This window comes from Protopterus annectens, chromosome 2.part1, assembly GCF_019279795.1.
Source record: "Protopterus annectens isolate FY-2018-M chromosome 2.part1, PAN1.0, whole genome shotgun sequence".
Lineage (NCBI taxonomy): Eukaryota > Metazoa > Chordata > Ceratodontiformes > Protopteridae > Protopterus > Protopterus annectens.
Window position 1 is genome coordinate 1,640,417,251 of NC_056729.1, and position 26,447 is coordinate 1,640,443,697.

The 26,447-nt window shown below is 41.5% G+C and overlaps 1 protein-coding gene across 2 annotated transcripts in view; it reads left to right on the plus strand.

Annotated features, from left to right (window-relative positions):
- The window catches only part of SDF4 (stromal cell derived factor 4), a 469,287-nt gene that overhangs the window by 76,027 nt on the left and 366,813 nt on the right, over nucleotides 1-26,447 (plus strand). For both annotated transcript variants that reach the window (XM_044063075.1, XM_044063074.1), the window contains exon 2: nucleotides 16,238-16,593. In XM_044063075.1, coding sequence (XP_043919010.1) covers nucleotides 16,289-16,593 — 305 coding nt within the window. In that variant the 5' untranslated portion in view covers nucleotides 16,238-16,288. The remainder of the gene's footprint in view (nucleotides 1-16,237; nucleotides 16,594-26,447) is intronic.

Genomic DNA, 26,447 nt, shown 5'->3' on the forward strand with positions numbered 1-26,447 from the left:
TAAAGTCCCACTCTTAGTCAAATCTTTTGAACTGTTTGCTTGTAAACTGTGTACCACTGTCAGAATTTAACTTTGTGCGGACTATCATGGACTGCAAAATGTTTCATCTTGGTGATGACAGTATTGGATGGTAGATTAAGAAGTAGGTCAATCTCGAACCACTTTGACTAAGAGTCTGCTAACACCAAATGATGATGACCATTCCATTTGAAAATATCTACTTTTGAGCAAGGTAGCTCAGGAATCTGGTTTAGCTGAAGTGGTTCTTTATACTGATGTGGCTTAGTACATTTGCATGTCTGTGGATTGAGCTTCGGAGCTGCAACTTCACAGCCATAAGCAACAAGTTTCACACACCTTGCCAAATCAAGCCTTTCACCATTACACACTCTAGCAAATATTTTTGCTAACATAACATTGCTCTTGGAACCTGTGCCAACTTTGAATTCTATGGGTTTTCCATTTTTCCAAATAGTACAAAATACTTCATTCTTTGCCCATAAATCTACTGCATTGACTGTTTCATTAAGCACTTGACGCACCATCAACATAAAAAGTATGTGACGTAGAGTTACAGCTTTCTAACTGATCAACTATTTTTTTGAAATGTTCCCTTTTTAATAAAAGAATGTGAGCCTTTTGATTTACAAAACCTCTTAAAATGATTCCACTTATTGCATTTGTGGCATTGCTGACCAAAAGCTAAACATTTTTTCCTTTTTAGATTCCTGATTTCCACCACAGTTATGACAGTTGGCAATGAAAGGAGGTTAGGGCTCATGCTTTTGAGTTTGCTGAATCAATTTTATGCTTCACTGCGACTGTGCAAACACTGGAACTTCCTGGACAGCTCTGTGGTTTACCAGTGAGTGCAGTAGGAGCTACAATTGCTGCCATGTGCTTGGGCCTGTTTCTTTTAAATACATACTGCATATTAGAGCACCTCTCTGGTCTTGTTCAAGAGGAATCTTGACCAATGGATGGGAGATTGCAGATATACCCCAGGGATTACTTCAGCGTCACTGCTTGACAGAGGCACAGCAAAATGATAGGCATAGTTTTTATTCAAACTAAAGGGGTGGCGAAAGCCACATAACTATGGGCTAGGCTTATAAATGCCCTTGGGCAGATAGCCTAGTATGAACCTATGAACCTATGAATCAACATGAGCTCTAGAAGTTACTGGAAGCATGCATCTCTCATTTGTAAGCATATTTGTGTGCTTTTTCTGTGAGCTTGTATATCTGACAAATCTCAATGGCCTGATTCAAAGTTAAATCACTGTCACGAAGCAAAAGCTTTCTTACAGCATCATCCTTAATACTATACACGTCTGTCTTTTATCAGCGCCTCCCTTAAATCTCCAAATCTGCACGTTTTAGCCTTATTTCTCAAATCCGTTGTACGTGCTGCAAAGGTTTCACCAGGCTTTTGATCCCCTTGTGTAAAATAAGTGCCTTTCCATTGTAACGTTTGTCTGGAGGTTACACATTTCTCTAAGTTTACATTTTAAGCACTCTGGGTCCTTCCTTGACTCTGCTGGTACAACAGTATGATGGTGCCCCCCCCCCCCAAAGATAGCAGGTGCATACACAACTGAACATTCCCTTTCAATGGCTTCTGACCCAGCTAAATTAAGTAGAATAAATTCCTTTGTACGATCATCTTTATCAGAAAATGCAGCCTGTATGAAAATGTCATACTCTTGCTCAAACACCCTCCAGTTCTCTCTCTGCAGTATTATTATCAAACACAAGTGCACTGTATTTTCGAAATTCATCTGCCATGCCAAGAAAGTCTGCGCAAACGTACTGAAAATATGGCCCTTGTAATTGTATATGAACAAGCTGTGTTGTGAGAGGTCGTAATTACATTCAAATGCACAATAAACTCTTCAAAATACTGTACTTTGTGAAATGGCTATATCTTGCGAAATAACTTTACTGTAATACTGCACAAACATGCAAACACTTCTGACTCCTAGCATTAATACCTTTAGATTTTCTCTGTCGGAAATGCTTTGTTTGGCATTGCCTAAAAAAGGCACTACAAGGAAAGACAATGTTTTAGCTAATATTCGAAAGCCTAGAGAGGAGAATAGCCGACCATCCCTGGCAAAGCAGCGCGGTCTGACGGTCTCCTTCCATGCCGACAAGTATTGCACCCCCTTAGAATGACACCAGAAACTGACTTTAATTGGCTTAATCATCTTTTGTTCATGTTGTGGTATCATCCTTGGATAAGGTAAAATGCTGCGCAGTGCTAGGCTCATACCAGCCTGAGATGCGCACTCCTGAGAGCTCCATGATGTCTCTCTTTATGTAGTCTAGGGAGGTACATCTCAGGTCATTTATTCCCACATGGAGTATGACTGAGTCTTATTAGTAATTGTGGTCCAATGCTGTGGTTGTTAAATTTTTTCGAAGTTGCCCTTTAAAGGATTTTTCAAGTTGTCTTATTTGTTTGCTCAAGCAGAGGAGGGTGTTCTTCAGGGCTGGGGCCTCACTTTTTTATTCATATACAACAATTTCACATCACTTAATAGTATTTTTTTCTTGTGAAACTGTTATGGATATCCACTGTAGGATATCTTCCAGTATAACCATATTATCACCAGAAGAGATATAAAGTACAATAATACACATTTGTTTATAATTTTTTATTTTCAGGAAAGTAATAAAAAGCTGTGCTAAACTGATATTTGGTTTTGGCTTGTAAGGGGAAATGTGGTAGTTGTTGGAACGTACTAAAAAAACAATATTACCACCTTTTCTTCTTTATATGGTCATTACAGATGATAGTATAGCCAGAGGATATAATTTCTGATTTGTTTATGCTGAGTTTAAGCCAGGTTTCAATTACAGCAGGAGTATCAGGTTTATGTTGGATAATTCAGACGTGTAGTTCAGCAGTTTTGTCTTCTGCTTCTAATATTTAGCAAAGTTAGATTACTGGGATTGGGGGTGGACTGTTGTGGGGTTAGAGCTGTGTGCAGAAGAGAATTGTCTGGAGCCTGGTTTAGGGTGAGTGTCCCTTCCTAGAAGGGTTTTAATATATTGGGGAATTGGTGATACTTTCGGAGAGTATTTTTGCACTTTTTTTGTTTTGGTTTGAATATAAACTCTAAAGGAGTTTATACATGTGATACATATTGGAAATACCCAACCTTGCCTGTAATGTTTAGATTTGTAACGATTCCTTGTGCACAATCATCTGATCAGGCAGCATTTGCCCTAGTTACCCTAGAGATAACCAACACAGTGCCCCACTAAGATCAGTTATTAAAATGACGCTTGTTTTTTTACAACAGTACACTGCAGTACATAAACTGGCACTATTTACAGAAAAAAAAGGTCCATTGCTGCATTACTAACTTCTTGTGTAGCAGAAACGGACATTTTTCCAAGGAAAAAAGGGCTGTGAATGCTTCAGTATAATGTTGTCAATTTTCATTCTGTCCTCATCCTGTGGTTCAGTTCCAATCCTCAGAACCAACTAGGCAGCTACCATAGCTCATGGTAACCAAAAAAATCTCGTGTATCCCTTACCCATAATGCACCTGTCCCAGTTACTTCAGATCTTGTTTGCTGCTTTGCAAGTTAGATGTGGTTTCCAGTGCTCTCGAGCTAGGTAAGTAGTTTTAAAGAAAATATCCCAAGAATTTAAGAAAATCTCTTAATCTTTTTTCTTTATCCCTTTCTTGTTGCTTCTCGACTTCACTTTGTACAAAGTCCCCATACCTTTCTTGTTTAAAGCTTTTCTGCACAGCTTTTCATACATTAAGTACTCTTGAATACTATTGCTAGCATTCTTTCTTTACACATGTGTAGCATGATCATCCGTGTTTATGACTCCTTTTCCCTTTCATCTACAATAAAGAAAAAGTTTTAAATGTCTTTTCTTTATCTTCTTTTCCATAACAGCTATCTGTTGGCGCGCAAGTGCATGTGTGTGAGAATGGCAGATAGAGGCCCAGCTGTGTTTAAATGCTGTGAGAAGTGTGGTCATAAAATTCCTTACTCTAACTTGCACACTCTTTGCGTGTACTGTTTGGGACCCTTCCATCTTCAGGAGAAACTGTTCAGTCTATCATTCCTTTAGTCACAGACATCTTGCTGAGTGAAAAAGCAAACTGATATTGAAAGTCTTAATTCCATCCTCCTTTGGTGAAGCTGCATCTAGAACTTCAGAAAAACTCAAGGACAAATCTAGCCTTCCTAGCCCTTTCTCTTCCTATTCCTCCAGACTTTCAGAGAAGGTCAAGAAGAGAAGTGCTTAGGTTCTGACAGCTAAAAAATCTAAGTCTTTAGATCCATCCCCTCCATCGGAATCAACTTCAAAAATGTCAAAAAACACTTGGGTCCGCTACGTCAGTTCTTCATCAGAACAGACTCTTTCTGCTCTGAAGACACAAGAAAACGGACATGTTTTTTTTTTTTTGCTGAGATCCTCTGATCTGACAAGTACAGGATTTTACAAAAATTCTTGTGAAAACAACTTATTTACCCTACATTGATGACCTTTCCAGAGAGACTTCCTTCACTGTTCTTGGAAAGACCTAAATCATGTCTGTGATGTCAGCCCGCTCCTCTAAAAGTAAAGACAACTTGGAGAAACTGGTGAGAAAAATCCTTTGGGTGCAAGTTATGACAGGATCCACCTTGGTTCCTACCCTGACAGGTCAGGGAATCCAGTCTTCAGCTGCTCCCCCTCTACTTCTTCCTCTAACTTCACTTAAAGGTTTAGAGACTACAGTTCCAAGCTACCTGGTGCCATCTGCATCAGAACTGAAGATATCTTTATCTTTGGAACTGATTATTGCTCTGAGTTCTTCAGTTCAGTTGGAACCGGAAGCCTCTCAGGGCAGAATCTATCCCGTTGGTTTTGAGGGGCTAGAATCGACTCCTATCTTTCCACAGCCTTCTGTGCACTTCAGAGCTTCAGCATGGATCAGCTCGGCTCCTTCTTCAAGAGGGATCACTTTGGAGTGTGGGGGGGGGGTGACTTCAGTTCCCAGACCCACTATTTTGGATATGGGGTTCCTCCATTCTCTGGGTAGATCAGCTTTCGAGGCTGTGTAGAGAGCTACAGCTATAACTGTAGCAGTCAGTCAGTCGGCCCCTTCCTGCTTGGAACACACATCCCTGTCATGTCTATGTTCAGAGTCTCAAACATTGCCTCCACAAAGACGGCGAGTATCAAAACCTCAGGAGTCCCAAAAAGGAGTACCCTCTTCTCATACTTCCCCATATCATTCCACTGAGCAGGATCCTAAGAAGCGCAAAAGGAAGCACTTGGATTCCTCTGGGGAATCCATCACAGAAGACACCGACTTCGATGAGAGTTAAGGATCCCCAAGATTGCCTCTTGATGTCATCTTTGGAAACATCCTAGAAATCTTAAAACAGGTGATTGGAAGTCCAACATTCCTTCGTCTGAGGAGTCTGTGTACCTGCAGGCTTTTGGTACCTGCCAGTCTACCTCCTGGGTAACTGCCCTCCGATGAGCTCATTGAGTTGATCGGCAGGCATGAAAGACCCCCCCCCCCAACACCACCTAACCCGTTCCCCAGAAACTTGACAAAATTAAATCTGACAATTATCACTGCCCTGGAGGATAAACGGTTCTAGTCAAAAGGTTTGCCTGTTGATGCCATGATCATAGTGGCAGAAACAAAAAAAGGAAATGGCTGAGGAAAGTTCCTCTGCTTATTCACACGGCAAGGAGTCTCTGGCAATGGATAGGTTTGGGAAACAGGTTTATGTTTCAATGACTTTTGTGCTGTGTTCCTTGAATTTATTGGCACAATTTCGTCAGACTGCAGAGGGATCTGATTAAAGAGCTTTCAGATAACCTTTCAGGATCAGTGTCTGAAGAGGTTCAGGAATGTGCTACCTCTCAGTTGGCTGCCCTACAGTTAATATCCAACTCGTCCATGAGGTTCATTTCTCATGCAGTTGAAGGGACGATTAGCAGTGGGTTCAGGCCCTGCCTGATGCGCTTATGTGATTTTGCAGAGCCCTTCAAGTCTTCACTTGTTAATGTTCCCTTTGACAGCACATCCTTGTTTGGCCGTAAAGTTATAAAAACTTCTTTGTCCAGGTGTGAGAAAGATGTAAAGAGTCTGCTGTGGGCATACATTTTTCCACTCCTCAGTGATCCTTTTCAAGGAATCGGCGAAGTAGTGGTAAGATGTGGTTCAAAAAATCTTAAGGGCCTTTTCAAGACGCACATGGAGGTGGTTCCCCCAAGGGGAGAGGGGGGTACTTCAGTGGTAGATGCCGCCCTCACTGCAGAGGAGGCCCACAAAACCAAGGATACAGAGATTCTTTCTTTTAAACCCTTTCAGAGCTGTGGAAAGGGGGCTCATTTTCTTCCCTCTGTAGGCAGTTGTGGGCCAACTTTCCCTGCATGACAGAGCCTGGCCAGAAGTAACATCAGGTACCTGGGTGCAGAGAATCCTTTCCAGAGATTATATTATACAGTTTTCCCGTCCACCCCATTTGCAAAAGAATCCCTGATGTCGCACTCGATCAGAGTGAACAAACAGGGCTACAGATTCAAGAAATGCTAGAAAAAAAGTCATCCAAGAAGTCCCACCAGACCAGAGAAAATCCAGAACTTGCTCAAGATTCTTTTAGTGCCGAAAAAGACAAGGGGACTCTAGACCAATTTTGGATCTCTGTTTATCGAACTGACTTGTTCAAAACACTAAGTTTCGGATGGTCATGGTTCAATGAGGATGACTGGATGTGTACTGTCATAAAGATGAACAGGCAATCCAGAAGATTTTTCCATTTCTGGCTGGGAGCCAGTCACTATCAATTTAGAGTTCTGCCCGTTGGTCTCACCACATCTCCCAGGCTGTTCACCAAGTGTATGGCAGTAATTGCAGCTCACTTGAGACTGCTGGGATTCAGAGTGTTTCTGTACTTGGACAACTGGCGCATTGCTGCTCTGACCAGACATCAATTGTTAGAGGCAAGACAGCAGGTTCTCCAAACATGTTCCTATCTGGGAATAACAATAAACTATGAAAAAGTCTCATCATGGGGTAACTTACTTAGAATTCATAGGAGTCGCACTGAACACAAAGACAAAAATAGCCTCTTCCACCCACTGACACTACTGAAAATCAGATCACAAATCATGAAGATGGGCAACAACAAGAAAGTATCTGCACACTTAATTCTACAGGCTGTGGGATCCATGGTGGCAGCTGTAACTCTAGTTCCCTTAGCCAGGTTTCACATGAGAATTTTACTGTGGCTGCTTCCAACACAATATACAATACCTACCAATATTTGCAGGAGAGATCTCAAATGGTGGATTCAGTCGGATCAAATTATAAAAGGCCATCCCTTCACCTCATCTCAACCCAAGGCCATAGTGACCATAGGTATTTCCTAGTTAGGGTGGGGGGCATTATCTGGGGAACACTGTCCAAGGCACTTGGTCCCCATAGAGGCCAACTTGCATGTTAGTGTCTTAGAGCTGAGAGCAGTGCTTTTAGCATTGCAGGCCTTCCAGGATGCAGACAATTCAGGGACAATTGTGATTGAAATGGACAACATATCAGTATTTTGAAACATTAACAAGCAAGGAGGAACCAGGTCCTAGAGTGTGGCAGTGGGCGATCTCATTCAACCGCTTTCTCATAACAATACACATTCTGGGGAAATCCAATGTAATGGCAAACAAACTGAGTGGATGCATACTTCTGCCTCATGATTGGCCCCTCAATCCAAAAGTAACAGAGAGAATATTCCATCAATGGGGCCAGCCTTGCTGCAATCTTTTCACCTCTCCCCTAAGCAAGTGCAGCAACTACTTTGTCACCGATGAATGCTCTGGTTTCATCTGCAACAAATTGGGATTTACTTCATCGAAACCTTTGAAAGCACATTCAACTAGAGATGTAGTGAATTAAACTGTCTTCCAATCTAAAGCCTCCATGGATGATATTTGCGCAGCAGCAACCTGCGCTACTACTCATACTTTCATTACTCATTACAAATTGGATCTGGTCTCCAGGGGAAGGGCATCATTCAGTTTAGTAGTGGTCAGGAATATCTTCCTTGAGTCCACCCAGGGTCTAGGTAGCTAGGGACTCTGTCCCACAGGTTGAGGATAGGATGAAAATTGACAACATGTTGTGTACTTGCCATAACATTTCATTTGTGTGGTCAGTTTTCATTCGTCCTCAACTCCCCACCGAACAACACCCATATATTTCTTGAGGAAAGGGTGACTAGTAGATTTTTTATCCTTGGTATACAACTGTGGATGTTCATCATGTTTTGCTGTTGCAGTCATTACACTTGGATTATCCTGCCAGCAGGCTACCCGCAGTCTGCCTGAATTCCAAAGTCCTGGTCCGGCGTCGGTTGCTGTCGCCTCTTCCCTGACGTCTGTGCGCCAGGGGTATAAAAGATGCAGCCAACGCCATTTTCTTCAGTCTTTCTTGCCGCGCGGTGCCCGATGCAAAAGCAGTTCGCAAGTGCCGGTCGGCCGACTCCTGAGATTTTCAAATCTGAATTTCAGATCCGAAGTCTTCATTAAAGCTAAGTACCCCGTTGGGGAAACTTTTTTCTTGCTCCAGACCGATGTCAGAAAAAGTTGTATTTCTTGTGGGAAGCAAATACCTCATAAGGATTTTCATTCTTACTGTATTCCTTGCCTAGGCCCTGACCACGACGTTGCTAGCTGTCGGTTTTGTGCTAGATTTAACCAACGCACTATTAACAGTCGGTAAGATTTTGCTTTTCATTACTTTGGCCGAAGATTTAATTATATAATGCCATCGGAACAGCCGACGACCGGAGTTTATAAAAAGCGCAAGGAAAAGGACAGGCATCCAAGGTCCAAAACCGATGAAGCCGCCGCTAGGCCAGTCGCCAGTTCTCACGGAGGTGCTTTCGCAGCCCCTGACACCCGCTACCTCGGAGCCACAGGCCGCTTCTGACTCCCACGTGGAGCCGACTAGGCCTCTGGATACTAAAGGTATTGGACACTCTGAAACTATTGCCTCAGATGGGTCCGGAGCCTCTGAGCAGGCATCGGCTTCCGAGGGTGTTTTCAGACCTACACAGTTATATGTTAAGCCAACCTCAGCTTCAAAGGCAAAGACTAAAGCAGCTCTAAAGACAAAGAAACAATGACAGCATTCTCCTGCACAGACTTCCATGCCTAAAAAACAGATGCTTAAAATGTCCGAAGACCTAATTACTTTGATCAGGAGTTCCCATCCCCCTCCTGATAAGAGGCCTAGGCAAGAGACAGAATATGAATCTTCAGATCAGGTTTCCATTTCCTCTGACTCCTCCTCTGAGCAGGGATACTCCCTTCCTCCCTATGAGGATTCTGATGCTGAAGTCTATTCCTTCAGCCTCTCCTCCTGAGGATTATTCTTTTGGGGAAACCCTTCACTCCATCTTACTCTCCTCCTTGCATGTCTCGAAGCCCTCGGCACTCTCAACTTTTTCTGGTGGCTATTACTTCGGCCAGACACATTTCTAAGCTCCAAGCTCTTTGTTCTAAGCATCCTTATTTGATTTTTCATAAAGACAGAGTATCACTACGGACCCAATCTTTCCTTTCAGCCCAAAGTAATTTCCGAGCTCTACATTAATCAGACTATTGATTTACCTTTGTTTTTTCCTAATTTTTCCAACAAGGGAGAGTATCGTTTACATTTATTGGATGGTCACAGACAATTGAGGTTTTACTTAGAACAAAAACAATCAGGAAGTCAGACCAATTATTATTTCCTTTTCTGGTCCAAAACTGGGAAAGTCAGCCTCTAAAGTGATTCTATTCAAATGGCTCAGAGACTGTATAGCTTTAATTTATAACCTAGAAAGGAAACCTGTTCTGACAAACATCAGGACTCACTCCACCAGATCAATGGCAACTTCTGTGGCATTCCAGTCCAGAGCTACAATGGACGACATCTGTGCAGCAGCTACGTGGGCATCCCCCATACCTTTATCACTCATTACAAGTTGGATCTGGTCTGCAGGGGAAGGGCGTCCTTTGTTTCAGTGGTGCTCCGGAATGTTCTTCCTTAGGGCCACCCATGGATATAAGGTAGCTGGAGACACTCTGTCCCATCAGTGATGAATGGAATGAAGATTAACAACGTCAGATAAAGAAGTTATGTCTTACAATAACGTTCCATCTGTGTTGTTGCTAATCATCCATTCATCACGTCCCACCTTCCTTCCTCCTCCTAGAGGCTTCTGGAGGATATTTGGGTCCACTTCCTGAACTAAGGTTTTTGCTCGGAGATGGCAGAGTTTGCCCTAACAAGTAAAGCAGAGATATGAGGTAACGGGGAGAATCGGGTTCTGGGTACAATCTTAGAGTTTTTGGCTGGCGCAAGCTTTGGTATAGGCAGACCGAACCCATCCGTGATGAATGGATGAAGATCAACAACACAGATGGAATGTTATGGTAAGACATAACTTCTTTTCCTTGCAGCGAAGAGATGTTGATGGAAGATGGCATTATTTTCAAAGGTCATAAAATTGTTGTTCCTGCTTCCTTGCAACGTGAATATGTCCAGATTTTGCATCGTAGTCACCCAGGTTCCGAATCTACCAAAAGAAGGGCGAGAGGACTAGTATTCTGGCCTTCTCTAGCAAAAGATATTGCTAAAGTACTTTTGTCTTGTTTAGTCTGCAATAGTACTAAACTGTATTTGCATAAAGAACCACTTCAACTAAGTCAAGTTCCCAAACTACCTTGGTCAATAGTAGCCACTGATGTATTCAAGTGGAACAATCAGCATTACTTGTGTTGGTAGACTCTTATTTGAACTGGTTTGAGATCGATTTGCTACCTAACCTAACGTCCACTGCTATCACCAAGTTGAAACATAATTTCTCAGTCCATGGTAGTCCACACAGTTATTTCTGACGGTGGTACCCAATTTACCAGGCAGTTTCAGAAATTTGCAAAAGAATGAGACTTAGTACATGTGACTAGTAGTCCAGAATACCCACAGTCAAATGGACTAGCTGAACATGCAGTACAGAGTGCATAGCAATTACTTGAGAAGTCAAAGTCTGATAATACTGATGTCTTTTTGAATTTACTCAATCTCAGAAACATACCCTTGGCTCAACTGCTCAGAGACTTCTTTCTAGGCAAACCAGAACAACATTGCCTATCGGTTCCAGTTTGTTGAGCCCTAAAGCTAATAACAGAACAGTCAAAGCCCAAGTATTCAGAAAGCATTCTTTCCAGAAGTCCAGCTATGATAAATAGAAGCAGATTTCTTTGTCCATTGAAAGGAGGAGAGAAAAGTGTGGATACAAAGGCAAAACGTTCTGACCAGATTGGTCAAACAGGTGTATGTGCCAAGCAGAGATCCTACTTTTTAGAATCTGAGGGTGTGTAGTACAGGAGAAATTGCAGACATCATCTTCCTGTATCAGAATTGATATCTCAGCTTTGTTCCTGTGATACAGAATGAAGATCTCAGAGCAGTTGTAACAATGTTCCCGTTACAGAACAAGTCTTAACTTCTGCTTTAATTCCGGATTCCCCCAAAGTTGAACATTCAGAAGAGACTGTCCCAGTTGCTAGACCTAGTTCTAATTTCTATGTCACATGATTTGGTCGTATTTCTTGACCTAGTGTGAAATGCACAGCAAGTTCTGTAAAATTGCATGTCAAAGAATTATTTTGTATCAATTGCACATCAGTTAATGTTGTCAGTAATGCATAACTCATTTCTCAGAGGGAAGGTGTAGAATAGTGTGTGTATGTTGTACATTTAAGAAGCATTTCAAGGGCAGCACGTGCATATAAATAGCAAGCATGTGCTAGCTTCACTCCAATTTTGAGTTCAGCCAGAGAGTGAGCATGTTATGAGTGTGATAGCTAGTTTGTTTATAAGGTTATCCACGTTAAAGTTATTAAGCCTCCATCCTAATGTTTGTCCATAATAAAGCTGCTTGAATGAAACCCACAGATGTTCGTCTGTTTTATTCTGACCAGACGAGTGGCAGTCATCATACACTTCCTTACAGATTCTAAGGCTCTAGTCATCACTTTTAGGTTCATAGATTAGTACTAAGCTAACTGCCCTTCTAGGCCATTTTAAGCCTAGCCAATTATCCCTTGTGAGACTCAAACCCTGCACCTCGTGCTTGCAAGGCAAACACCTTAACCATTAGGCCACCCTCCCAACCCTCTGTTGCCTGGAGGGGGATGTCAGCATTTTTGTTCATTTTTTGTGCCTGTTCTGCATCCCTGGTGGCTGTGCAGTGCTGGGATAGTTGAGGTCAGGTGCACTTTGAAAGTCCAAGGACCATAATTGTGATTCTTGGAATAGTGTGAATTGTGTGCGAGTAGGGGGCCCACTTCAAGATACCACACTGTAGGAATTAGTGTTTCCCAAGTTACAGCTGTCTGAGGTTATATACAGATGGTGTGTGAGGCTGTAGGTAAGCAAAGTCTACCTCCAGCAGAAATGCTTTTAAATGTCTTAACAGCAAGTTTTAGAATTGCATCCTAATTTACAAAGTATGTTGGACTCGCAGTATCAAGTATTGCACTTTAGTAAAGGAGTCCTGTGGATGTTGATGATGTTCTTCCACCCCAGTCACTGCTAGTGTGTGAGCATTAATACCCATCCGCACCGAGCTCCTTCAGTGTGTGGTACTACTAATTTAATCTAGATTGCTGTGTAGGCTCTATTTTTCTGCACTGTAGAGTTGGCCAAACACCTCACACTTTCTTTCAGTTTCTCATTTTTCCTTATTGAAACATCCAGCTAGTGGCATCTATCTCTTAACTTTCCCTTTCCGATTTGATGGATACCTTCCCACATTCAATTTTATCTGTTCCTCGTGATTCTTAAGTCATTGTATAATTCCTCCTCTAGCATAAACTGTCCAGATTTATCTACTTTTCTTTCTAAACCTGACATGTTCCCAACTCTTCCCCCCCATTGGCTCAAGTTTCCAGGATGCCCCCAGTATGAACCTGCCTTCTCTTTAGAATTTCCAGAAGTATGTACATTTTGTTGCCCATGTTTATTAAAGTTCATTGCTTAGGATGAATTTCTACCCTCTTATTTCTTTACCTACATTTATTTATTTTTATTTTACAGTTGTTGACAGGGATTGTCTGACTGAGCTGAAGAGCCCTTTTTTCAGCGGAGGCCCAGTGAGAAAAGCTCCAACATATTATACAATTTTCATTGTAAATCAGCATTAAACAGCAGTGTGTTATTACAAGGGATTAAGTAGCAATACCTTGTTATACAGTGTCAATAATCAGGAGTATAGCATAGCTATTTCAAGCTGTATAAAAAAAAATGTCATTAAGATGAGTATAGTTTTTGCGGTAAGTGTAGGAAATCCATTTTTATCATAATGTAGTTGCACAAAGGTAAGACAATTACAATAGAATGTTTCTTTGAGGCAATTTGCTTAATAGATTTTAGAAGACAGTAGAAAGACTAGTCAAGGAAGATTAGAGAGAGCTAGTGAGAAGAGTGAGTTAAGGGCAGAAAGTAGATTATGAGAAGTAGGGGATGTTTAAGGAGGGAGAGTGCAGTGGCAGGAGCAGTGACTTAAATTGCTCTTTGGTGGCTGTCTTCAATTGTTTAGGATGTGTCTAAGGGTCCTGATTTTTCTAGTGAAAGCCTATTCCTGGCAATAGTGGGGTGATAGCTGTACGTGTGTCCAATTTTAGACTTTGGTTTGTAGATTTGTAGTAGGTCTTGGTTAGAGCTTCGGAGAGGTTTGGAGGGAGAATAATGGGAGATGAGAGGGGGGGATAGTGCTGGGCAGTAGGAAGGCTGGTACAGGATAGGATGGATGATCTGGAGCTGAGGGAGAAGATGTTGGTGGGGTAATTCAAGCCAGTTTCTGTGTTTTAGAGAGAGAGAGTGATGGAGTTTGTTGGGTAGCAAATCTACCTACCTTTTTGTAGGTAGATTTAAGTTTGGTCAGGAGTGTTGAGTTAAGATTTGTGAGAATTTGAGAATTGTACGTTAGACTGGGTAGAAGGTAGGTAAGACAGAGAGTAATCTTGGCTTCAGAGGTGAGGAATTTCTTGTTACGGTAAAGGAGCCCTAGTTTTGAATGAGTCTTTTTGATACAGTTGTTAACATGCAAGTCAAATTTAAGCTGATCATTGATGGCTACGCCTAAGAGCTTAGTGCTGGATTCTACCTGAATGGGAGTGTTAAGTGACTGTATGGAGAAGGAGGGTTTAATATTGTTGAACTTTTTAGGTAGGAAGAGTAACCGCTTTTTCTTTTCCTCTTCTCACCACTGATATAGTTTGTAGTTATGTTCCTTTGTAGTCTAACCACTTCCCACGTCTGTCTTATGTTAAGGTTATGACATTTACATTTTTATATTTTACATTTGTTGACCGGGAATAGTCCGACTGAAGTACGAAATGGCCCTTTTTCAGCAGAGGCCCAGGGAGAAAAGCTCCAGAAACATTATACAATAGCAAGTAAAAATAATTAGAGGCAATTACAGTTTTGCTGATATGCAGCATTATACAAGTTATAATTATTGAAAAACAAAATCTCAACACTTCAGGTAATGTGAGACAAATGGACAAATAGACACATTCATGCAGTCTTCTAACATATTCATACAGCCATGTAGTGTTAGTTCCATTCAAATTTTAGTTAGTTTTAGGAAGTGAAGAAGAGGGGGTGGTATGTAGAAGTTCGGCTAAGGGATAGGAAAAAGAAGTTAGTTGGACACTGATATGGAAAGACAGAGGAGGAAGAAAGTGGACAAATAGTGAGGAAGTTTTATATATGGGGATATAGATTATGGGAGATGAGTACAGTGGCTGGACCAGAAGACTTTTAGGTGCTCCTTTACAGCCGAGTTAAATTGTTTGGGTTGAGTTATGGTAGGATGATAGCTATAAAGGTTGCTTCCCATTTTGGTCCTAGGTTTGTGGATAACTAGCAAGTCGTGGTCAGAGCTGCTGAGTGATCTAGTGGGAGTATAGTGGCGTATAGGGGGTTAGGGTAGGATAATAGAAAGGTTGATATAGAATAGAATGTATAACCTGAAACTGAGAGAAGCACCAAGTTGGATAGTTCCAGCCAGTTTAAGTGAGAGACTGTGATGAGTTTTTTTTTTTTTTTTTTTTTTTTTAAGTATGTTGGGCAGCAAATCTGGCTATCTTGTTTTATGTTGAGTTAAGTTTAGTAAGAAGTGTAGCATTAAGGTTTGTTAGGATGTGTGAGCCATAAAGAAGACTATCTAGGTAGTAGATAGGTATGAGATAAGGGTTACTTTGGCTTTGTTGGTAAGAAACTTTCTGTTGCTGTAAAGGAGGCCTAGTTTTTGATGAGTCTTCCTAGTGCAGTTATTAATGTGCAAGTCAAATTTAAGTTGATCATCGATGGTGACACCTGAGAGTTTGGTGCTAAAGTCAGCTAATATTGCTGTCTTGTTGAGAGACAGTATAGTAAAAGTGGATTTGAGAAGGTTAAGATTTTTAGTGAGAGAGGAATTTGCTTTTTTTTAGCGTTTAGGATTAATTGGTTATTGGAGAGCCAGGTTTTGACTGATGTAAAAGCATCTTGAGTTTGAGAGATGAGGCCTGAAGGACAGTCAGAGATGGTAATTACAATATTCAGCATGACCATTAAGATGTTCTTGTACAAGCTGCTCTTTAGAAAGGCTGGCCTTCAGGGTTGAACTATAGTATGTCATTGACCTTCTGTATTTCTGCCTGTCATGCATCCTACCAGCTACCTACTATTCCATTTCCCTGTTTGTAATAATCTATGCTGTGCTGCCAGACTGTTTGAAGCAATTTGCTTCTTTTCAAAGATATATCTTTGTCTTTGGAATCTGTCTCACTGTTGCATGAAGAGAGATGCCTGCAAAAAAGTGTGGTTAAAAATCTGAGGTTCAAACATTAAGACCTGTAAATGAGTTGCAGAGAGAGAGATGCAACTCATGCTGCTGTGCATTTTCTGGGGAATTGAAGCATTGTAATGATCTAGTGGTTTTCTGCTTCCAGCTTCTATTTGACCTTTTCGACCAATATGTATGCAATGTTATTTAGTGGCAGTGAATTCTATAAAGTAAAATAAGAGAGGGGATTTAATTTTACTTTTTGACTCTGTAATAGTGGCATTTTCTTAGTGTGATAGGTGCCTTTGATGACAAAAATATATTTTTTCCTTGATTAGTGGCACCATTATTTAATCAGTGATTTATCTTTGTTCTAGGTTCTCTGTCTTGCTGAAATATTGTCAACAAGCTTTCCCTAACAATCGGTTATGGCTTCCAAAAAGACTTTCATTCTCCGTCTGTGTTCACTCTACCTGTTCCTGTTTTTCATATTTTTGTTGATGGACGTCTATGCTAGACCTGCCAATAATTCATACAAAGACAAAGCTAGCAATAGCAAAGATGAAAATGAAATTCTTCCACCAGATCACCTGAATGGATTGAAAATGGAAATGGATGGACATCTGAACAAGGACTTCCATCAGGAGGTCTTCCTAGGGAAGGAAATGGAAGAATTCGAAGAAGATTCGGAGCCCAGAAGAAATAGAAACATGCTTATTGAAATATTTGCAAAGTAAGTTTGAGTGCAACTGGCAAGTGATATGCATAACCCAAACATTTGGTTTAAAAAAAAAAAAGGATAAGTAGATCAAGAGGCAAGGCAGTTTTGCAAAATTGTATTGAAAATGAGTCTGGTAAGAAGTGGTTTGAAGCAAAATAAACATTCCTGTTCATGTAGAAAATATAAAAATGCCAATCTGTAATTCAGTGAGTCGCCCTTTTAATATTGCTACATTTCCTTGTCATATCTGATGTTACTGTATTTTTATTTTATTTTTGAAGAACTGATTCCTGCATTAGCCCTGTCCAGGTTTACATTGTATGAATATGCTCTCCTGTTTTTGTGCATGTAATATCAGTGTGTCTTGTTGCACTTCTGTTTTTGTAAATATATGCTTTCTTAAACGTGGATCATTGCCAGTGTCCTGGGTTAGGGCTGAAGAAGGTTCATAGGGGTATACTAGGCTAACAGCAACCACTAGGGCACATAAAAGTCTAGGCATGCAACCGAAAGTGACCAACAAGTTTGATTTAAAAGGAGTGATTTATTAACTTCCTCTGTCCATCAGAATCATAGGAGCCAGATCAGGGTGAATTGTTTAAACTGTGAGCTTTGGCCGGTTAAGACCTGCATGATATCAACTTGGACGCATAAGTGTAGCTAAGTAACTTTTATCTGCACTTTTTAAAGTAATTTGTTTGTGTTGCATTGAGCAATATCTACCTGGAAGTTGACTGTTTCTTTTTTTCATAGGTCCCCACCCACCCTCCCTGTTTGTGTTGGTGTTAATCATCTTGGTGGCTTTGAAACTGCCCACCCCTCTTGTAAATTTGCACTTGGATACTCCTCCTGGGCCCATCTCATTTGCTCACTCTCAAAAAAAAAAAAAAAAAAAAAAAAAATGTATCTGCTTTTACTGTATTTGTGTTTCTTCCTACTTTATTTTGCTTTTGCGTCATCTTAAAAGTACTCAGTTGTATTTATTACTGCTTGGTGTAACTCGCTCTAAGCCTTTTAGTTTAAGCACTTGGGCTTCGGACCAGTTGTTTTACATTAAGAAGGTTTGTGCTCTGCACTGTAGTGGCAGGACAGGTAGCTTACATCCTTCTAAGTTGGGAACTGCTGATTGAGGGCTCAGTGTCTGTTATTCTAAAGTGTATTAGTTCTGGTTTAAGCACTTGGGCTTCAGGCCAGTTATTTTACATTAAGAAGGTTCGTGGTCTGCACTGTTGTGAGAGGAGAGGCTGGACTCTGCCCTTCTGAGCTGGGAATTTCTGGTTAGAGGCTTATAGTGCCTGCATATTTGAACTGTTTCTTACTAAATTGGTACACCTTGTTTGCTGTAGCATAAACTAGATCCAGGCCTGCTGAATCTAGCTTTGTTTGTATGCTTGTTTGCTTGTTATTTCCCTGAAACGCTAATTCCACCTAAAACGTGGCTTTTCAGTGCTTCTGTGGATCCCTAGTGACATCTGCATTGCTTACTGTACTTATTTCCTTGTTTCACTTGAAAGAAAGTTACTGTTTGTCATTTTTGCATTTAAGTTACCTGTAACACATTGCATTTAAGTTACCTGGCACTTGCTCACTAAAGCAGTTATATAAGTCAGCACTAAAAAATTAAAAGCACTACACCCTCACAAACTCCCCTTGAGTACCTTGTTCCCCATTGGCCCTTTTTTTGTCAATTATAAAAGAATTCACAATACTATTCTAGCATGCCCAAAGGTCAGTTGTCAATCTCCTCTCCGGTCCAGCTGGTGAATCTGTACACAGACAACCCTCTCCTCCTCCCAACAAATTCCAACACATGTGAGAGATGCAACCATATAGCCAAACTGGAGGCTAAGCTCTCTCAAATCAGTACTGGCAAAACCTGTCAGGAGGAGAAGGAAACCACACTCACTACAATTCCAGTCTCACATAGACCTACCACGACAGCAAACCAAACACATAAACACACAAAAATATACTCGGAGGCTCTAAATAAAAATCTGCCTAAGCAGCAGAGACCTCCAAAGCAGACACCCAAGCAACTGCTACCCCAAAACAAAACACGTGCAACACATAGCTCACAAAGCCAGTGTGCCGAACAGTCACAGCCCTTAAGGCTAAACAACACACCTGATACACTTGTAATAGGTGACTCTATCGTCAGGCACACTGACGTCCCGCTCATCAGGCTGAACAAGGAGAAGGTCACGGTGAGCTGCCTGTCGGGTGCTAGGATCTGCCAAGGCAAGTACAAATATGACTCTGTCATTGTCCATGCTGGTGTGAATGACCTGAGACGTACCTCCCTGGACTACATGAAAAGAGACTTATTGGAGCTCTCTGAGCATGTGGCCCAGGCCGGTATGACCCTGACCTTGAGTAGCATCTTGCCCTCACCAAGAATGAGGCCACAATATCAAGACAAGATGATCAATTTCAACAATTGGCTTAAGTATTGGTGTCATTCAAATGGGATCCAATGCCGGTCAGCCTGGGATGACATGCTCGACAAGCCACGATGCTTCGCTAGGGACGGCTTGCACCTGTCACCCCTGGGCTTTCGGATATTGGCAAAGGCTCTTGCTACCCCCATAGTGCCTTTTTTAGGCAAGGCTCAAAAGACAAACCCACCTCCATAGGTATCACAAGGGATAAGAAACTAAGAGTAATGCTACTCAACACCAGAAGTCTAAACCTCAAGATGCATGCACTCGAAACTCTCCTTAGCATGGAGAACATCGATATCTGTGCAGTAACAGAAACCTGGTTCAAGGCTCCTGAGAGCACCCCAGCACTACCAGGTTATACCTCATACCATGCTTTTCGGCCCCAAAACTTGGACCGAACCAGAAAAGGAGGGGGAGTATCAATATTCATCAAAGATACCCACACCTCCAGGTTGGTGGCACAGCACGAAGCATCAGAGACCATCCATGTGCAAATAACAGTGGGTAAAACTGCCTTCCAGTTTATAGCCTGCTACAGACCACCCTCCCAAACCCAGGAACCCCACTCGGCCTTCCTGAGAACACTGGAAATTATGAAGGTCTCTCCAAACACCATTATATTGGGCGACTTCAGCTACCCAAACATAGACTGGGAGCATTACTCTAGCTCCAAAACCCTAGCTCAAAGGTTCCTAGAATTTATAAACTCAAATGCTGTGGAACAACTTGTTACCACTCCCACAAGAGGGAAAAACATACTGGACCTGATCATCACCAACATGGGGACTCTATGCTCCAGACCAGAAGTGTATCCCTCACTGGTAAGATCAGACCATAAACTAATCTCACTGGATATTCACATTCCGATCCCACCCCCTGCCCAGAAAACCACAGTGAAAAACTTCTCTAAAGCAAATTTCACACTTCTCAAAACCGAGGTGGAATCCTTCAAAGCCCCCGGGCCTGTGGAAAATACGGCCCAGACCACAGAATCCTTTATAAATGCATTCTATGAACACCTTCAGGAATGCATGTATCATGCAATCCCAAATAAAACCAAGACCCAATCCTCCAAAGGCAGACGTCCTGTCTGGTGGACCCCAGCCATAAACAAACTATACAATAGAAGGAGGAAGCTACTACATGATAGAGCAAAATTCCAAAAAGGGAAGGCATCTCTGATCAGTGTTAGCAAAAAACTACAGGCACTCATAAAATCGTCTAAGGCCAGCTTCGAGAGAAAAATTGCACAGGACACTAAGGATAATCACAAGGCTTTCTTTAGTTATGTTAAGAACCTGGGTGGGAATTCCCAGATATGCTCAGAATTAGTCCAAAATGGCAAAAAATACACCGAACCCACAGACATTGCCAACATCCTAGCTGACAGGTTCAGTGCAAACTTCTCCCACCAAAAGGGCAAAGATCTATCCCAGCAGAGTGCTGCCCCCCTGACATCTCAGATGCTCAGGTAAGAGCCGCCCTCTCCAAAGCAAAAAACACAACATCAATGGGACCAGACGGTGTCCCGGGCTGCGTCCTACATGAACTCCAAGAAGAGCTAAACCCAAACATAAAACTACTGTTCAATCTCAGCCTTACCACAGGATATGTACCCAGAGAGTGGCGTACAGCAACAGTGGTCCCTCTCCACAAAGGTTGTGCCTCAACGGATCCTGGAAACTATCTCCCCATAAACCTGACTAGCTTGGTCTGCAAAGCTATGGAAAGGATCATCATGGACCTCATAAAAAAAGATATTGGGGACCTACAGACACTGGATCCTACCAAGTTTGGCTTTAAGGGCAGATCCTGCCTCTTAAACCTGGTCGATTTCTTTGAAACAGTCACCAAGGCCATTGATGAAAGGAAGGTGGTCCACACAGCCTACCTGGACCTCGCAAAAGCCTTCGATACAATACCCCACTCGGGCATTATAAATAAGCTCACCGGCTTAAATATAAACCCCTATTTCACTAGATGGGTTGCAAACTGGCTCAAGGACAGAACCCACATGGTTAGAATTGCTGGAGCCATGTCAGACTCCAAACCAGTTACAAGTGGCGTCCCACAAGGCTCAGTCCTGGGACCTCTCCTGTTCGGTATATATTTCTCGGAGGTACAGGCAAACACGGAAGGACTGTGGCTGACCAAGTTCGCAGATGACTGCAAACTGGGCGCTATAATAGACTCTCCAGCCGACACAAGCATCCTCCAAAAGGGCCTCATAGAAACAGACAACTGGTGCCAGAGCCATGGCCTCAAGCTAAACGCCAAAAAGTGTATAGTCATCCCCTTTGGCAAAAACAAAGTGCCCACAAATTACCACATAGGTGGTAATCCATTAAGTATGGAAGAAGTAATTAGGGACCTGGGGACCCAAGTTGATAGCAGTCTCTTATTTGACAACCACGTGGCCAAAGTGGTTAGAAAAACATTTTAGCCCACCTAATCATGAAGGGATTCACATGTAGATCAGGGGAGGTCATCGTGCCTCTTTACTCATCCATCATCAGGCCCATAATTGAGTACAATGCCCCTTTTGGGATGTACCTTACCAGACACCTGCAGCAACTGGAAAGACCCCAAAAGTACCTCACCAAGAGGATCAAAGGGCTCAAACAGATGCCATATGCTGCCCGGTTAAAGAAACTCCAGCTCTACTCAGTGGCATACCACCTGCTCAGAGGCGATCTGTGCCTTGCGTATAAAGCCATGTCCAACCCGGAATTAATGGACATGCTGCACCTCAGAAAATCCAAATCCCATCGAGCTACGCGCTCGAGAGACTTGAACCTCAGCACTGAAATAAATAGGACATGCTGGAGGGACAGATTCATAACCCAGAGGCTCCCTTCACTCTGGAATAAAATCCCAGTCCAGGTTAGGCAGAGTCCCTCATTTCCTCTCTTCAAGAGGAATCTTGATGGGGGATCGTAGGTTTACCCCGGGTATCACTTCTGTGTCACTGTTGGACAGAGGCACAGTATACTAACCTTGAAAAAGGGCATAGCAAAATTAATTTTAAAATGGGTGGCGAAAGCCAAGCACACTCTGGCTAGGCTTATAAATGCCGTAGGGCAGATAGCCTAGTATGAACCTATGATTACCTGTCCATAGGTTCAACTTATTAAATAACGATAGGAAGGAACTCTTTGAGAAACATGTCTGTCTGTCTGTCCAACATGTCCTTATTTATGTTGCAAGCAAAATTTAGGTCTTTTAATTTTGCATTTCCTGATGCTGTTTTGCTGCTGATTAAATGATTCATCAAAGCAGGGTGCAGGGATGCTTTGTATGCAGGGCAAAGATGGGCCTGATAAGGGCCGAGTACGGTGGTATGATGACCTCTCTGGACCTAGATGCCATGCACTTTCTTATTAGTTAAACCACAAAATCCAAGTAAAAGGAGGAAAAGGCGCCAAAAGTCACCAGTAACAATAGAAAAAAAAGCACCTGGATAGCCATTTCCACGAAAACACATTTATTAACAGGTATTAAGCACAGCGCTCTCTAACGTTGACCACAACAGTAACCAGTATGTTTTCATCTACAACTTCTTCATATATACACAAGCATCAACTTAAAACACACACACACACATTATATATATATATATATATATATATATATATATATATATATATATATATATATATATGTGTGTAAACAGATACCCCTGTCAATGAATTAAATTACATAAAATGATTCAATTAACCTATCTTAACAATTGCAGTATCAAATCAAAGTAATACAGTACATTTTCCTTACTAGGAAGCATATACCTCTACTTATTACTAAAACTTTTACATACCCTGTCAAAGAAACATATATTAAACATACAAATAAAAACATATTAATATATAGATATATTAATCCAATTCAGTTAATGTATACCATATTAAAAAGCATTAAAAAATGTTAAAAAATGATCTAAGAATGTACTAGCGATATCTAGTGGCTCAATTTCATGTCATTGCCAGCATATCTTACAACCTTAAAAATTGTGAAATTAAAATCCATCAACCCAAAAACTACATCAGTTACTCACTTTATGCTGAAGAAGTTGTGGACGAAAATGTACTGCTTACTGTTGTGGTCATCGTTAGTGAGAGCTGTGCTGTGCTTAATACCTGTTAATAAATGTGTTTTCATGGAAACTGCTATCCAGGCGCTTTTTTTCTATTGTTATTGGTGACTTTTGGCACCTTTTCCTCCTTTTACTTGGATTTTGTGGTTTTACTTTGAGGTTGGAAGGGCTTATGGCTTCCACGGAAGCTATTTCAATTAGAAATAGCTCTGAGAAGAAATTGCATCTTCTACTGGAGCAGGTAGCACGGCTAGTTGATCTACTGGAGCCTATCTGTTCTTCATTCAAAAGACCTGCCCCTAATGTTACAAATGAGAAGGAAGGGGCATGTCAACTAGATGACTAGGAAACCATTTTGGCTGCTCGTCCGCGTGGTAATATCGGAGATGGTAGCAAGGAGAACAACGGGGATGGAAGTGTAGCTAAGTCCAGCAATACTAGAAGTTTGGACTATAGAAGCACTCCAGAGGTCTTACGGTCATCTGCAATAGTGTTTACAAGTGAGGGTGTGAGAGAATAGAGCAGCAGAAATGCTAAAAGAAAACAAGGTGACTGTTTATCTAAAAATATGAATTGTAATGACCTGAACTTAGATGCTTGGTTAAACCATTGTATTTTCTTTGATAAACCTGTATGTAGAAAGGAAAATAATAAAACTGACACTTACAGAAATAATCTAAACAAACTGCAGGACTTGCTGTTTAAATATAAATCTTTAAATGTTGACAATGTTTATTTAAGACGATGCATTAACTTAAATGTTGTACCAAAAGGGCTGAGGGTTTACAGGTTTCCAAATAATGTGGAAACAGGCTCAGAATTTCATCTTTAATTGTTGGATATATTTGACACTTGCAGTTTAAACATTTTTAAAGCCATAATTAAAGAAAATGAAAGGTTAATGGAAGGTCTTAATGATAAAATTTGTAGGGTAAATGATTGGTTAATGACTTGATGTTTACGAGAGAAAAGGAAATCTGAATTAAGGGCAAGTACGGATGATAAAATGGATGTGATTATTAATAGGAAGAAGAGGAAAATGGAAAGGGATTTGAATGATTATGCACAAAAGACGGATTACCCGAAACCCAAAAATTATGTCATTTTTTTTTCAGGAGATGTTGGTCCCTACAGGAAAGAGAGAGTAGGGCCACATTTTGATAAGGGGGGTAAAGTATATGTTAATAACAGAACAGAACCTGATATGCATTATGAAAATGTGGAAATAGGAGATATAAATGACCCTTTAGAATACCCCCCCCCCCCTCCAAAGGTCCGAGAGATTGAGAAGCAAAACCCCAGTAGGGTATTACCAGGACAATTGGAGGGGGGGGCAACAAAGGGAGGAAATAAAGCTTTTAGAGGAAATATGTGAAAGGTTAGATTTCACTAACATAGTTGTGCAGGCTGAAGTATCAGAGGTTAGGCTTAACCCATCAGGGTTACACCATTTTTAACTATAGTAGCATGGATATCACAAATGGATTTTTTGAGTTGTTTGCTAAGGGCTTCATATTTGTTCCAAAGAAAAAAAGTGAAATTAGTACTATGATTATTAACCTCAAACTATTTGTGCGTAAAAAAAATCTTGAATTATTAATTAATGAACCTGGTGAACCTGGTATAGTTGATGACAAACCAAAAAAGAGAAGTGTATGGAACCCCCCACTGCACCCACAATTGAAAAACTTTGAAAGTATGGTAGAAAATAAGTTAAGGGAAAACATTTATAAGAATAAAGTTTGGTCCAATTTAACAAACTAAGAGAGAACTATTTTGGAACCAACTCTGCACAGATCCTCGTGGTGGCCTGCAGAGTGATCCAAGCAGCAGAGAGCTAAAAGAGTGACTTTCTACCAGATATAAGTATTTTTTGTGGCTTTCCCACTGTTATTAAGCTAGCGACTGCATTTCGCCTGTTTTACTGCTACTTTAAGTGATTTCTGCATTTTACACTGTTTATTGCACTTTAAGTTACTAATTGTTGCAAATTGTTTCTGTAGGCTACACACTAAAGTGCGCTAGCCGATTTACAGCATTTATAGCATTTACTGTCTGTTTTATTCCTTATCTCTGTAATAAAACAAAAAAATCTCTTGTTTTCCCACTTTACTGAACTAGAGTAGTCCAGTTTCAGAGTTGCTGATCCCTGGGCTTTGTTTTTAGTTCCTGTTACTGATCCATTGCCTTATTAGGAAGGAGGGAAGTTTCTTTGCTTACCAGTGGGAGTGGGAAGCACTGAGCGCCTTTTGTCCGATTTGGTGAAGTTTCAGCCAGAAACTAGTAGTCCATTGGTCGTTTTGGGCCAATTCTAGCTCCCTTCAGCCCCTGCTATAAAACACGCTAAACTGTACTGCTGATCTAACCAGCATATCCTATAACTGAAAAGTTCATCTCTACTTGATTCCCAAGTAGACTATTCTCTATCTGTAAAGCCTAGCACTTACTCCTACAGTACTTGCACCTTGATAAAGCACTCCTATTATAGATAGTACCCCACCAGCCCAAAACCCACTTCCCCCGGAGTCCTTTGAAAGTTCTTTATCTACTACTTCTAGTATGTCGAGGATCAGTTGCTAGTGTCCTCTCCAGCTCAACTGGTGAACCTGGGAATATTGAGGCAATGTTACAATTGCCTCATGTACACAGACAATCCTCTCCTTCTCCCACAAAACACAAATACATGCGAGAGATGCAACTATACGGCCAAACTGGAGGCTGAGCTCTCTCAACATAGGACTGGCAAGACCAGACAGGAGGAGAAGGCAACCACACACAATACATACCCAGTCACACATGGTACCATCACAACTTCAAATCATACACATACTCACACAAAGACATACTCGGAGGCTCTGGTCAAAATTTACCAAAACAGCAGAGGCCACCAAAGCAGACACCCAAACAACTACCACCTCACGACCCAACACATGCAACACATAGACCACACAGTCAGAGTGTCAAACAGTCACAGCCCTTAAGGCCAAACAAAATGCCAGACACACTTGTCATTGGTGATTCCATAGTCAGGCACACTGGCGTCCCGCTCACCAGACTGAGTAAGGAGAAGGTCACAGTAAGCTGCCTGTCTGGCGCTAGAATCCGCCACATAACGCAAGCACTCAGGTCTCTCAACAGCAGGTACAAGTACGACTCAGTCATTGTCCACGCTGGTGTCAACGACCTGAGACGTACCTCCTTGGACTACATGAAAAGGGACGTCGAGGAGCTCTCTGATTATGTAGCCCAGGCAGGTATGACCCTGACCTTGAGCAGTATCCTACCTTCACCTAGAATGATGCCACAATACAGTGATAAGATGATCAGCTTTAATA